Raw genomic sequence first — 11,691 nt, 5'->3', positions numbered from 1 at the left:
TAACTGTCAAATAGAAAAATTTTAGGAGCTGTCAAATAGAAAAATTATAGAAGCTGTCAAATAGAAAAATTTTAGAATCTTAAAAAATTCTATATTTAATAACAAATTATGTGACATTATATTTATCTGTTTTTTTTTTCGTTAAGAAGCTTTGTTTTCTAGGTTTTGAGGGTTGTAAATTCTTTCGTCGATAACCAATCTGTCTAGTCAGATTCTAATCAGACGTCTAGTCAGCGTAGTCACGCGTTGAAGATTGGAATTTGACTAATCAAAACGAAAGAAGCTGAAATTTATCTCTTCTAATTTATTGAATTTTAATCTTCAATCTCATCAATCTAAAAATAATAAAATAATAATTTTAAATAATTTGCGTCTAATAAAGGCTTTATGCTATTGCGCATGCGCAAGTTTAGATCCACGATCTTCCCTCACTGATCGCAGCCAATCGGCGCGTTCGACAAAACTCGACTCGTAGGAGTAATGAAATGTCACCTACACGCGCATCGCGTGTTCCAGATTTCTTCGGTAACGACGTCACGCGCGCGCGAGCGAGCGAGCCTCGCGACGATGTCTGACATTTCGTCATCTTTTTACGGTCATTGACAGCCGCGTCAATGCCGAGAAGAGTGTGTGACGGGTAGCGCGCAGTGCGGAGATACGTGGTGCGTCTTCTCCGTGGTGTATTTTGTGTTTTCTCGGACGCATCCGTCGCGCCCCTTCTATCCTTCTCTTCCATCTCCCTCCCCGCTATCTGGTTCGCGGCTCCTCCCCCGCTTCTTGCGGTGCATTGCTCTTAAGAATCAGCAGCGATAAATTCGATGTCGCAATCGAGGACAGTGATGATGAACGAGGTGTATAGATTCTGAGGCTGTGTGTTACGCCAACGTTGATCGAATCCCGTCAACGTCGAGTCGTTTTTTGCTGGGGACAACGACGGCAACGCCACATATCGATCTCCGATCGCGGGCGATGCATCCTCGCGTTGTTGATAAACCGTCGACCTCAGAACGTCGGTAGAGATCGGACACGCGAGAGAGATGGAGATCATCGGCGATTACGAGTACAATCCCAAGGACCTCATTGGTACCGGCGCCTTCGCCGTGGTCTTCAGGGGCAGACATCGCAAAGTGTGTATTCTCGAATTTGTCTTGATTCACTTTTACCAGCATCAAAATATGAAACCTTTTGTAAAAGTCCATTGTGTTCGAACGTGACTTTGTTTTCTTTATTATTTTGATTTTTTTTGTAAAACTTTGTCCAGATTTTGACAGATACATTACTTTAGAATAGAGCACACGATAGATAAAGTTTATTGCAGAATTTTATTATACTGTATTTATTAAAACACAATATCTGTTATAATTTTTTGTTTTTAGAACTTTGTTATTCAATGGATAAGATACTTCAGAGAATAGTCTCTGCTATTTTTGATAATTCTTTGTGATCTTAATTATTTTATTCTTTTATATAATTTAATAATATATATGATACAAAATTATAATTTAGAAACCTCTTTACATTCTGTCATTGTATTTAATCTAATTTAATATTTAATATGTTTGTGATATAATAATTACATCTAATTGTTTCATGTTTTGTAGAAACCAAACTTGGTGGTGGCTATCAAGAGTATCACAAAGAAAACTTTGGCTAAATCACAGGATTTATTGAAGAAGGAGATTAAAATCTTAAAAGTATGTTCTTTATATTTATATGAGAAGATTTATTTATAAAAACTTTATAGATAAAAAAATTTTAATAAATTTTTAAATTATATTAATTATTATATAAAATATCTTGTAATATTCTTTTATCTATTTTAAAAATAAAAATAAAAGCTTTATATATATAAATAATGCTTTATCTTACAGGCGTTAACTAAACTGCACCATGAAAATGTTGTTGCATTATATGATTGTAAGGTAAAGTTATCAAATTTATGGAAAAGTATTTATTATTATTTGTGATAAAAATATTAAAATTAATATTTTCAATGCAGGAGTCTAATCATAACGTCTTCCTGGTTATGGAGTATTGTAATGGTGGAGATTTGGGAGATTACTTAAATGGTGAGCTTACTTAAACAATTTAAAAGAATTGCAATGAAAAAAATATAATGAAATAAAATATATAAAAAAATTAATGAAATCTTAGTGTCATTTTGTCATGAATTATTATATATGAATTATTTACATATATATATATATATATATATATATATATATATATATATATATATATATAAACATACATACATATAAATAATTTATATCTTCTTCTAATAGCGAAAGGTACTCTCTCCGAGGACACCATTAGATTATTTCTTAAGCAATTGGTTCGTGCAATGAAGGTGTTGCATGCAAAAGGGATAGTCCATAGAGATCTCAAACCACAAAATATTTTGTTGAATCATAATTGTGGCAAAGCTTGTCCACAACCACATGAAATAACATTGAAAATAGGTAAGAATATTTTTATTCTAACTCTTAATTTTATTAGTTGAATTTATTAGTTCATTTATTTTATTTTTTGTTGTTGGGTTTGCGAATTCTTTTAGGGTTAATATATATATATGTCGATAATATATGCCGGTAATATATTTCTTTTTCAGCGGATTTTGGTTTCGCTAGGTTTTTGCAGGAAGGCGTCATGGCTGCGACTTTATGTGGGTCGCCAATGTACATGGCGCCCGAAGTTATCATGTCCCTCCAGTACGATGCTAAAGCAGATCTGTGGTCCATTGGAACCATATTATATCAATGTCTCACTGGGAAAGCACCACACCCTGCAAACAATCCTCATGCGCTCAAATCAATCTATGAGAATACTGTCAATCTTGTTCCTAGGTACAAGTGGTATTTAATAAGAATTTCTCATTCTTTCATATTGTTGATAAATATTTAATTTCTATTTCTTGGAGATCAAAAGAGTTTTGAATTATAATTAAAGATTGAAACTTTCTTGTGAAAAAGAACTTAATTTTAGTTTTGTTAATTCATTATCATTTATATGTTTGAGCCATTTTTTTCTTTTGTTTAATTTTTTAAATTAGAAACTGGAATAGATTTATTAAAACTTGTATAGATTTAAAAAATCTATTTAAGTTTTTTTTTTATTATCATAAAGAAATTATATAATATAGAAAATAGAAGAAAAATATATACTATTTATATCCGTGCTTTAGTATACCTCCTGGAACATCGCTCGAACTGACGAATCTCTTGATGGGTTTGTTGAGGCGTGAAGCGACCGATCGCATGGACTTTGATCAATTTTTTGGTCATGCGTTTCTAACGGGTACTCAAGACAGTCCTAGTCCGAGCCCGGTGCCCGTCGAACTGCCTGCATCTCCGGGTACAACGGTGATTCCGATCGAGGAAGGAACACCGATTGTCAATAAATTAGAACCCGAAACGACGGAGACTCCATGTTCTAGTCCCGAGGACGACTTTGTTCTTGTACCGAGTGATATCAGCAGTGATACCGATAATAATCCACCAGTAAAGTAAGTTTATATTAGATAGTTGATTGAAAGAGACAGATACGAAACAAAATTAGAATATATGTATAGTAAGTTTAATAATTAATAATGAAAAGAAATTTTTTTTCATGATCTCCAAATATTTGCATATTTTAATATATTTTTTCATCTTTTGATGTAAAACATTTTGTTAAAATATCTGTTATATCGTTTTTATTTTTTTTTTTTACAGGTATACCAAACAAGTTAGTAGGGAAGCCATCAGCCCCCTCCGGCCCTGCTTATCGAAATTGGGAGAGTACGTGACATTATTTTATTATACTTTGTTTGATATATCAGAGTTTATATGTAAAAGCATATATATAACTACACTTATTGCAAACCAGCAATTATATTACGTAAAGATTAATATTATTAATATTTAATTTTTAATCATTTTTTATTTTGATTATATAAGAAATTGTATAGATATTAAATTAACTACAATTCTCAATTTCCATATTATTATTATATTTGTACGACTTATATCCCCCAGATATGCTAGACAAACGAGCAGGGAAGCTATCAGCCCACCCCGACCATGCTATCTGCCAATCTCTGAGCCGATTCCCGTTCCATGTCAACGAAATGCAGCAGCTCAGCAACCACCACAGTCTCCCTCGACGAATGCCGCCCGATCCGGCGGCAGTAGCGTTGTTCCCCGTTCCCAACCTATCAGCATGAAACGCAGCGTGGACTCCCACAGGAATCATCCGCCAGACATCGGCTCCCTTAGCCCACCCAGCGTACAGTTTGTCATCGGTACTCCACCCGGCAGAAGGTGCAGACATTTTTTTTCCGGCAGAAAATACAGACGAGCATTATAAATAAGTCATAAAATTTCGAGTTATAAATATAATGATTTCTCTTTCAAAAAAGGAAAAGAGAAAAGAAAATAATTTTTATTTTTTTATCGATAGGATTATATATTTTTCCAGAATCTCTTTTCGAATATTAATATTTTGCATGCTCTTCGAATTAAACTAATTTGTAATTTGTCGATTATTAGGTTGAGTGAGACTCCGCCGCCGCCCAATACTTGGCAAGTGAGTCCCGTAGCAAGGCATTCGCATACGCCGAGCGGGACCTCGCCGTTGCGACGTTCCACAGGCAACAATAGCGCATCTTCGCCACTTCTCACGGGTCCACTGGCAGTGCTTGGTTCTCCAACCTCGCGAGCTTTTCAGGACAACAACAATACCCTCAGGCATTCGCCTGTTATACCCTTCGGCACCAGAGCTGTCACTCTTCCGGAGATATCCGGTAACATTCCTTAGCCAAAATCTTACGTTTGAATTATTATTCACATTTTGGAGCGATTTGTGTATTGATATTTGTGGAATTTTATCATTTTTCAATAGTCAATTAACAAGTAATTTCAACATCACTCCGACATTTCACGTTTTTTAATAGCTAACACATCGTGCAAACAAATTATAAAAAATAAAAAAATTATGTGTTACCTACTATTAACTTCAGTTCTATTTTTATATAAATTCCATTATTCTCTCTTTCTCGTTTATAGAAGCCGGTAGTTTTCAAAACCTCTTTCCGGATATACCACCAACGACGATTGATGATCGTCCGTTGACATTTATCGCGCCGGAATTGCCGGAGGAGACGCTAATGGAACGCGAGCATAACGAAATTCTGGCGAAACTGAACTTCGTTGTCGCGTTATGTGAATGTGTGTGTGAAGTCGCTCGATCCAGAGCCGGACCGCTTGGTAACATCGAGCAACCAACGCCGCTCAGTGGAATTGAGCAGATCGGTAATGCGGCTACTAGGAAACGCGCCGAGCAAGTCATTCTGCTAGTTCGGGCTCTTCAGTGGCTTAGTTCAGGTCTGAATCTAGCTACTCAAGAACTCAAGGCTGGAAGGCTGCAACCGACGGCTACTGTGAAGGACGGTGAGTTAATTCTGTAAATTTAGAATTTTTTTAAATATTATTCTAAATTTTAACATATTTAATTCCATATAAAAAAGATTTTTCTCTCTATTTGAAAGAACTTTAAAATGAAATTTTAAAGTAAAGTTTGCGCGCAAAATTGAATATAAAATAAGACTTTATTATGTATTTCTATTCTACGTAATTTAATTCACAAAGAATATTCACGAGTATATATTTGCAACATAGATACATTATAAAAGAAAAAAAATTTGCAAGTTTATACATATATATCACCTGTTTTCTTTAATATTATAGTTGTCAGTACCATGAACGAGAAATTTAAGTCTTGTTTGACGGAATGTAAACAACTCAACAGCGCGGGGCTTCTTCGTCAAACGGGAGCCACAGCAGACAAGATATTGTACAATCATGCGATTCACATGGTAACACAACTTTATTCGTCTTTAACTATAGTTATCCATTCTCTTTTGATATTTTCTCCTCTTTCTTCAAAGCCTTAGCACTTTAGCATATATCTATATTATATTTTTGACAGTTGAATGATAATTAAAAAATTGTATCAAATATTATTGTTTGGTATACAGAATATTTGATGAAATTATTTTTACAGTGTCAATCGGCGGCATTAGATGAACTATTCGGCAAAGGCGGCGAATGTTTCCAGCGCTATCACACGGCGCAGATATTATTGCACTCGTTAGCGCAGCATGTCAGCCATAGTCAAGATCGAGCTTTGCTCATTAAATGTATGTATTATATGTAAATGTATATATCTTTTTTTTCTTTTTTTCAATGAAGATATTAGTTTTAGCAATTTTGATTTTTCAATTTTATTTGAAATTTTATTCAAATATGACAAATCTTATTCGTTTGCATTAAGTCTTTCCATATTTATTTATCAATTCGTAAACATTGATATTTATTTAATATTTATTTACACATTGTATAAGAAATAGAACATAAATATTCTCTTGTTAAATTTCATCTTCTATCATTTCTATTTAAAACAAAATGAAGATTAAATTATAGTTGTTCGCCGACATATTTCTTTGAATTTATTATAGATTTTATGATTACTTGATCATGATTTACTGGTAATCTTTTAGACAAAGAGGCCGTGGAGAAGCGGTTATATGTGCTACAGCAGCAAGGATACATCTACGCGACTGAACTTACGTAGCGCTTGTGAAACACGATAGCCGAACATGGCGGCAACAGTCGCCCGGAAGAAGTCCCGCCCGTGCAGCAGCCGCCCGTACTATCGTACTCGATATCTCTCTTATGTAATATATTCTGCCCTATTATGTATAAAAGGCGAGATTGAAGCCGAAACCTATAAGCTCTACAGCTCGAAACGGAGACGGGACTAAATTCTCGCGGCTGATTTTATTTTACCGAGGCTAATTAACCCAAAAAAAAGAAAGCTCCACCTAGTTCCGTATGCGGAATAGGATAGACATTGAGAAGAAAATGAAAGTCTCCTAAGTCACCATATCCCCTATTCATTCACCCCCGCCCCCCTTAAGATTTCTTTATATGATTTATTAAAACTTAGTACAACTAAGATATTATAATTGTACACTATATAATATGTACGTACACGTCGATCGATTGACCTAATCTTTATTTCGTATATCGATCAATAAACATGTGTATACTAATGGCGTTGTGCGTTCAATGCAAAGGCACGTCTCGTCGATGACTGCGGTAGTCAACAAACAATAATAACAATTGTACAAAAGTAAAGTAGTGAATGATGGGCATACTCGATTATCTCTCTTAAGGCCATGTCTCTTAAGGCCTCTCAAGGACACGTAAAAAAGTTTTAATCACATTTTAATTACGTAAACGTAAGGCCGAATCGATCAATCACAGTCAAGCATTTCACAATGTAGTAAAAATGTTTGACTGTGATTAGTTGATTTTCTTACAGTTTTACAGTTGCGATTAAAACTTTTTTATGTATCATAGCCTTTACTCTTTTTTTTTTCTTTGATGCTAGATTCAAGAAAGAACAGCGAGTCGATAAATTAAACTTTTTTGATCCACAGATTGTTGATGAAAGATTTTCTTCAATTTTGAATAGCAACTCGCACATGTCTTTCTTTAAATGACTTTATAAAAAAAGAAAGAGAAACATTAATACACCAAGTATTTCATTTAATATATTAATAATATAAATTTATATTATATTAATAATATTTTATTTGATATATTAATAAAATAAAAAAAAATTATATAAATTTTGATAGAAATATTTTGCAGAGATATTTTTCTTCGCTTTCTTAACATTTTTTCATTGTATACATATACAAATATTCGATATTTACTCGTTATATATAGATCGTTGATTCAATAGTATTCAAAATATTCGTTGAGCCCATCAATCAACCCCAACATCGATTTCGTGAGATATGTTTTCCCAACATAAAAAGCTAGCTTTGTCTAAGCAAAAAGATTTATGACTTTCTGTCTCTTTTCTTTTTGTTATGTTATGTTCTTTAATTTTTCTTTTCTTCAGTCTTCTCGACAGCCGGGAGCTGTTTATTATCTCGATAGATGACGTAGTTGAACACTGTGGCGAGAGAGGTCCACACAAAGTAGGGAATGATAAGATAGCCGGCGATAGGATTGACCTGGTAGAATGCGATTCCAAGTGTCGCCGTGCTGGCTGACAATGCTACAATTTCGTAGAGAGCCTGCGCACAAGTATAAAACGGTAGTTTATATAGAGTTTTCGATCCCGAAGCGGTTTTATGGATCGTTCTGTGAGTGTTTAATTCTCTCTAAAGATCAAAATGCGAAATTTAATTATCAAAATCTGTGAACGCACAATAGATCTATTTTTTTTTAGGATTTCATCTTGAAAGAGTATTTACATATATATACATATATATAGTTGTACTTGAAATTTATTAATACAAAAATCGAAGATAAAAAAAAGAAGAAATAGAAAGCATAATTCAATCGAATATGAGATAATTGAAGTGGAAAAATCGTTCTCAAAGCGATCCAAACCCGTTTCGATTTAAAATCGTTAAGAGATAAATAAGATTCTGTTCGATCTAGGAAACTGTTCGAGCAGTTTGATTTTTGAGAGCTTATTTTTTTTATATTCGTTTTATTTAAAAAGATATGAATACTCTCATGTTTCCATATTAAATAATGGAAATTATTTATATTGCATAAAACTGTTTATACAAGTACAAGTTCTTTTTTCATCATCTGTATGTAATCATATTATTTGAATTTTTTCTCTAGTTCCAAGCATCGCCTTTACTCGTAAATAATTAATATTATTCTCAAAAGATGCTACTTTAGAGGATATCTATTCCTAGTATTTTTTTTCCAATAAAATTAATAATAATTACGCTCGAACGATCTCGTATTGTCAGATTTTGAAATTAAATAAACGCGTATATGTGCGTGCGTATTGGATGTAATACCCATTTAATGTTATGAGTCCCAAAAAAGAGTGGCGACCACGACCAGTTGAGGGCAAGATTAAGACCGTACACGCTGAGCGGTACGGCCGCTTCCTGCAGGCCACCCGCGTCTCGCCACACCAGGTACGACGAGTAGCCCATTGTACAGTAAAGGGTGGTCCATACAGGTGCGAACAACCAGTTTGGCGGAATGATTTTCGATTTGTTCAGCGTCTATAGAACAAGAGTAACAACGGATTATGAAAGCGCGCCCTATGTCTATCTACAAAGCGAAATTATTATATTATATATAATTAGCAATAAAATGTGTAATTTATTGTAAACACATTTGCAATATCTTCTACGATCGATAGTAAATGGAGAGGTTTTAGTCTATATTCTCGCTTAAGTTCTATGTCTGTTTTGTGTAAGTAAAAAAAAAAAGAGTATCCCGAGAGATAACGTATCTGCGCTATTACTTTATATTTCTTGTGATATGTATAAATGTATCCGAGAGAAACAGCAAAGAATTTGCTAATTTTTGCTATAAATACACTGACAAATAATTAGAGATCCGTGAAACCATAATTGTTCGTCATAATGATTGATTACGAATATAATTCGTAGATCGGTATATATTTTGTTTGTTCAGTGGAATTTACATCTTTAGGCATGATTGCCTTATGCACAATTGTAATTAAATTATAAATAACACGCAACTCTCTCAAAGCTATTACAATCGCGATATATATATATATATATATATATACATTACACAGATGTAATACACAGTTACATATGATAAAATATATTTATAGTTATATACATATAAAGAACGTGCATACACACATATAGCTATATAAAAACATTTATAAATAATGCGTAATTGTAATAATTATATATGATTATAATTATATAAGTATCAGATTACAAATATAATTATAAATAATTATATAGACAACGATATTTTTATTGCAATAATAATTGTCGCTATAAAAATGTATACGTTTTATAGACAGACCTTCGTATATATACATACTAAAGCAAGGATCGAACGATTTAAATAGCAGCAATCGCTCGTCATATATTGATTTGCACTTATCGGATGACCTTCGTTTATAAACACTTCCACGAGTTTAAAATTAAACCGGCAAAAAACGTGTATTGAGAGGACTTTAATCGATCGATTATAACTTTCGTGGGTTTTCATTACGTCGCGGTGACGTAATCACCGATATCCCTGGCACCGGTTTGGCGTCGCACAACCATTCTCATTGTCAGACGATCCTCACCTCGTACCAGCTCATATTTTTCTGGGTGATGTAGCCGCCGATCCAACCGCCGATGTTAGGGCAGACCGTCGCCGTCAATAGAGGCCAATTGATTCGCACCGGCATCTTTTAGTTCTTGAGCTAGGATAAAATGGAATGTACAGAGTTCTTCACGATGGTACGTTTGCGGAGAACGTCGATAGACTGAACGTAAAGCTTACCTAGCGACGTAAATTGCGATGACTATTGCTTTTCCGTGGCAGTGACGTAACTATCGTTATATATTGGTTTGTGCTAGGCAACTCCTATTGAAGTGCTTTATTTTCAACTTGTTGCAATCCAGAAGAATGTATTGTTTATCAATGTTCTTTGATCGAGCAACTCTTTTTTATCGTTTAATAAAAAAGAAGAAACAGCATGAAACAACTGCTTTGAAATTTTTTTTCAAATAAAATTAGAATTATATACACTGTTTGAAAATAGAAAGTATAAAGTATAGATGTGTATAGTATTTCATTCAATGGATTCAATCCATTGATATTAAGTGTTTCTCAATCAAGGTCATCAAAAAATATATATCAATTACAATAAAATGTCAATAATTTGAAAGCATCTAAAACAGACATAATAAATAATTATTAATATATAAATAAATGATAAACAATTATTAACTTATTATTTTTTATCACAATTAAATTCAAAAAGGACGATACAAAGAAATTTTTATAATCTGCGCGAAACATTCGAATGATGATTATATTCACGATTATATTCCAAAGATAAACAGAACATGTAAGAGAGAAAAATAGAGAAAGAATTATATGTATACATATATATTTATATTAAAGTTTTGCTATCATTGTGGTACAAATTGCACATATATTAAATTATATAAATTCGCAAAGTTCAACGAGATACGCTTTCGCGCTTAGGTGCAATGCGGATGGAAGAGAAGTGCAAAACAAAAGATAAATGCTTTTAAGAGAAGAAAATTAGTGACTTAGTGCGAAGCATCTTTTAACTGACGCTTCTTGTTTATGAGATCAAACAGTTTGATACGTTTTTTATTTATACATGAATAAATACATTTTAATAAATATATACATATATATGTCTAAACAGAAAAATAATAATAATATGATACATGTTCGATGCATTCTTTTTACACTATATTTATTTTACATTTTATAAGAAATAAACACGATATCTCAAATATATATATATATATATTTGCATATCAGAACAGTTATGTAATTTACATGTGCGAATACATATATAATTTGTTTATAAAATATAAGTTCAACTTTTTAGTACTACATTTATATGAATTGTGTATGTGTGTATCGAAAAAGTTATATGCATATATATATATATACATGCTTATAAATTTTTCGGTGTTTTATCGACATACTTTATGCACGTTTGCAATCTAACTACGATATCGAATGGATATCAATTCAATCGATAATAAATGTGTGTATTTGGTGTATCCAAGAGAGGATCGTAGACTATCCCGGAATAAACGAGTTAAATTATAACGATTCAGTCTGAATCTCAATTTCT

The 11,691-nt window shown here is 32.9% G+C and overlaps 2 protein-coding genes across 2 annotated transcripts; one reads left to right on the top strand and one right to left on the bottom strand.

Annotated features, from left to right (window-relative positions):
• Window positions 1-496: 496 nt before the first annotated feature.
• Window positions 497-7,093, top strand: LOC126854782 (serine/threonine-protein kinase unc-51). Its single transcript, XM_050601840.1, has 14 exons — window positions 497-1,127; window positions 1,602-1,694; window positions 1,872-1,922; window positions 2,000-2,069; window positions 2,286-2,462; window positions 2,612-2,846; window positions 3,185-3,505; window positions 3,714-3,779; window positions 4,017-4,301; window positions 4,530-4,783; window positions 5,046-5,429; window positions 5,727-5,854; window positions 6,043-6,178; window positions 6,539-7,093. Exons 1-14 carry the CDS (start codon window positions 1,038-1,040, stop codon window positions 6,610-6,612), a joined length of 2,364 nt encoding a protein of 787 aa, XP_050457797.1. The 5' UTR covers window positions 497-1,037; the 3' UTR covers window positions 6,613-7,093.
• Window positions 7,039-10,352, bottom strand: LOC126854816 (translocator protein). The gene is made up of 3 exons (XM_050601902.1): window positions 10,150-10,352; window positions 8,879-9,091; window positions 7,039-8,131 (listed from the first exon to the last, which is right to left on the bottom strand). Exons 1-3 carry the CDS (start codon window positions 10,252-10,254, stop codon window positions 7,934-7,936), a joined length of 516 nt encoding a protein of 171 aa, XP_050457859.1. The 5' UTR covers window positions 10,255-10,352; the 3' UTR covers window positions 7,039-7,933.
• Between the last annotated feature and the right edge of the window lie 1,339 nt (window positions 10,353-11,691).

Source organism: Cataglyphis hispanica, chromosome 14, assembly GCF_021464435.1.
Source record: "Cataglyphis hispanica isolate Lineage 1 chromosome 14, ULB_Chis1_1.0, whole genome shotgun sequence".
Lineage (NCBI taxonomy): Eukaryota > Metazoa > Arthropoda > Insecta > Hymenoptera > Formicidae > Cataglyphis > Cataglyphis hispanica.
This window is presented reverse-complemented; position numbering and strand designations above follow the sequence as displayed.

Bases quoted from the DNA above. Each gene is read 5' to 3' on its own strand.
- LOC126854782 (XM_050601840.1), top strand. From the start codon at position 1,038: ATGGAGATCATCGGCGATTACGAGTACAATCCCAAGGACCTCATTGGT. The intron at 1,695-1,871 runs GTATGTTCTTTA...TTTATCTTACAG, and splicing joins AGGAGATTAAAATCTTAAAA to GCGTTAACTAAACTGCACCA. The intron at 4,784-5,045 runs GTAACATTCCTT...TCTCGTTTATAG, and splicing joins CACTCTTCCGGAGATATCCG to AAGCCGGTAGTTTTCAAAAC.
- LOC126854816 (XM_050601902.1), bottom strand. From the start codon at position 10,254: ATGCCGGTGCGAATCAATTGGCCTCTATTGACGGCGACGGTCTGCCCT. The intron at 9,092-10,149 runs GTGAGGATCGTC...CTTGTTCTATAG, and splicing joins AAAATATGAGCTGGTACGAG to ACGCTGAACAAATCGAAAAT. The intron at 8,132-8,878 runs GTATTACATCCA...ACTTGTGCGCAG, and splicing joins GGACTCATAACATTAAATGG to GCTCTCTACGAAATTGTAGC.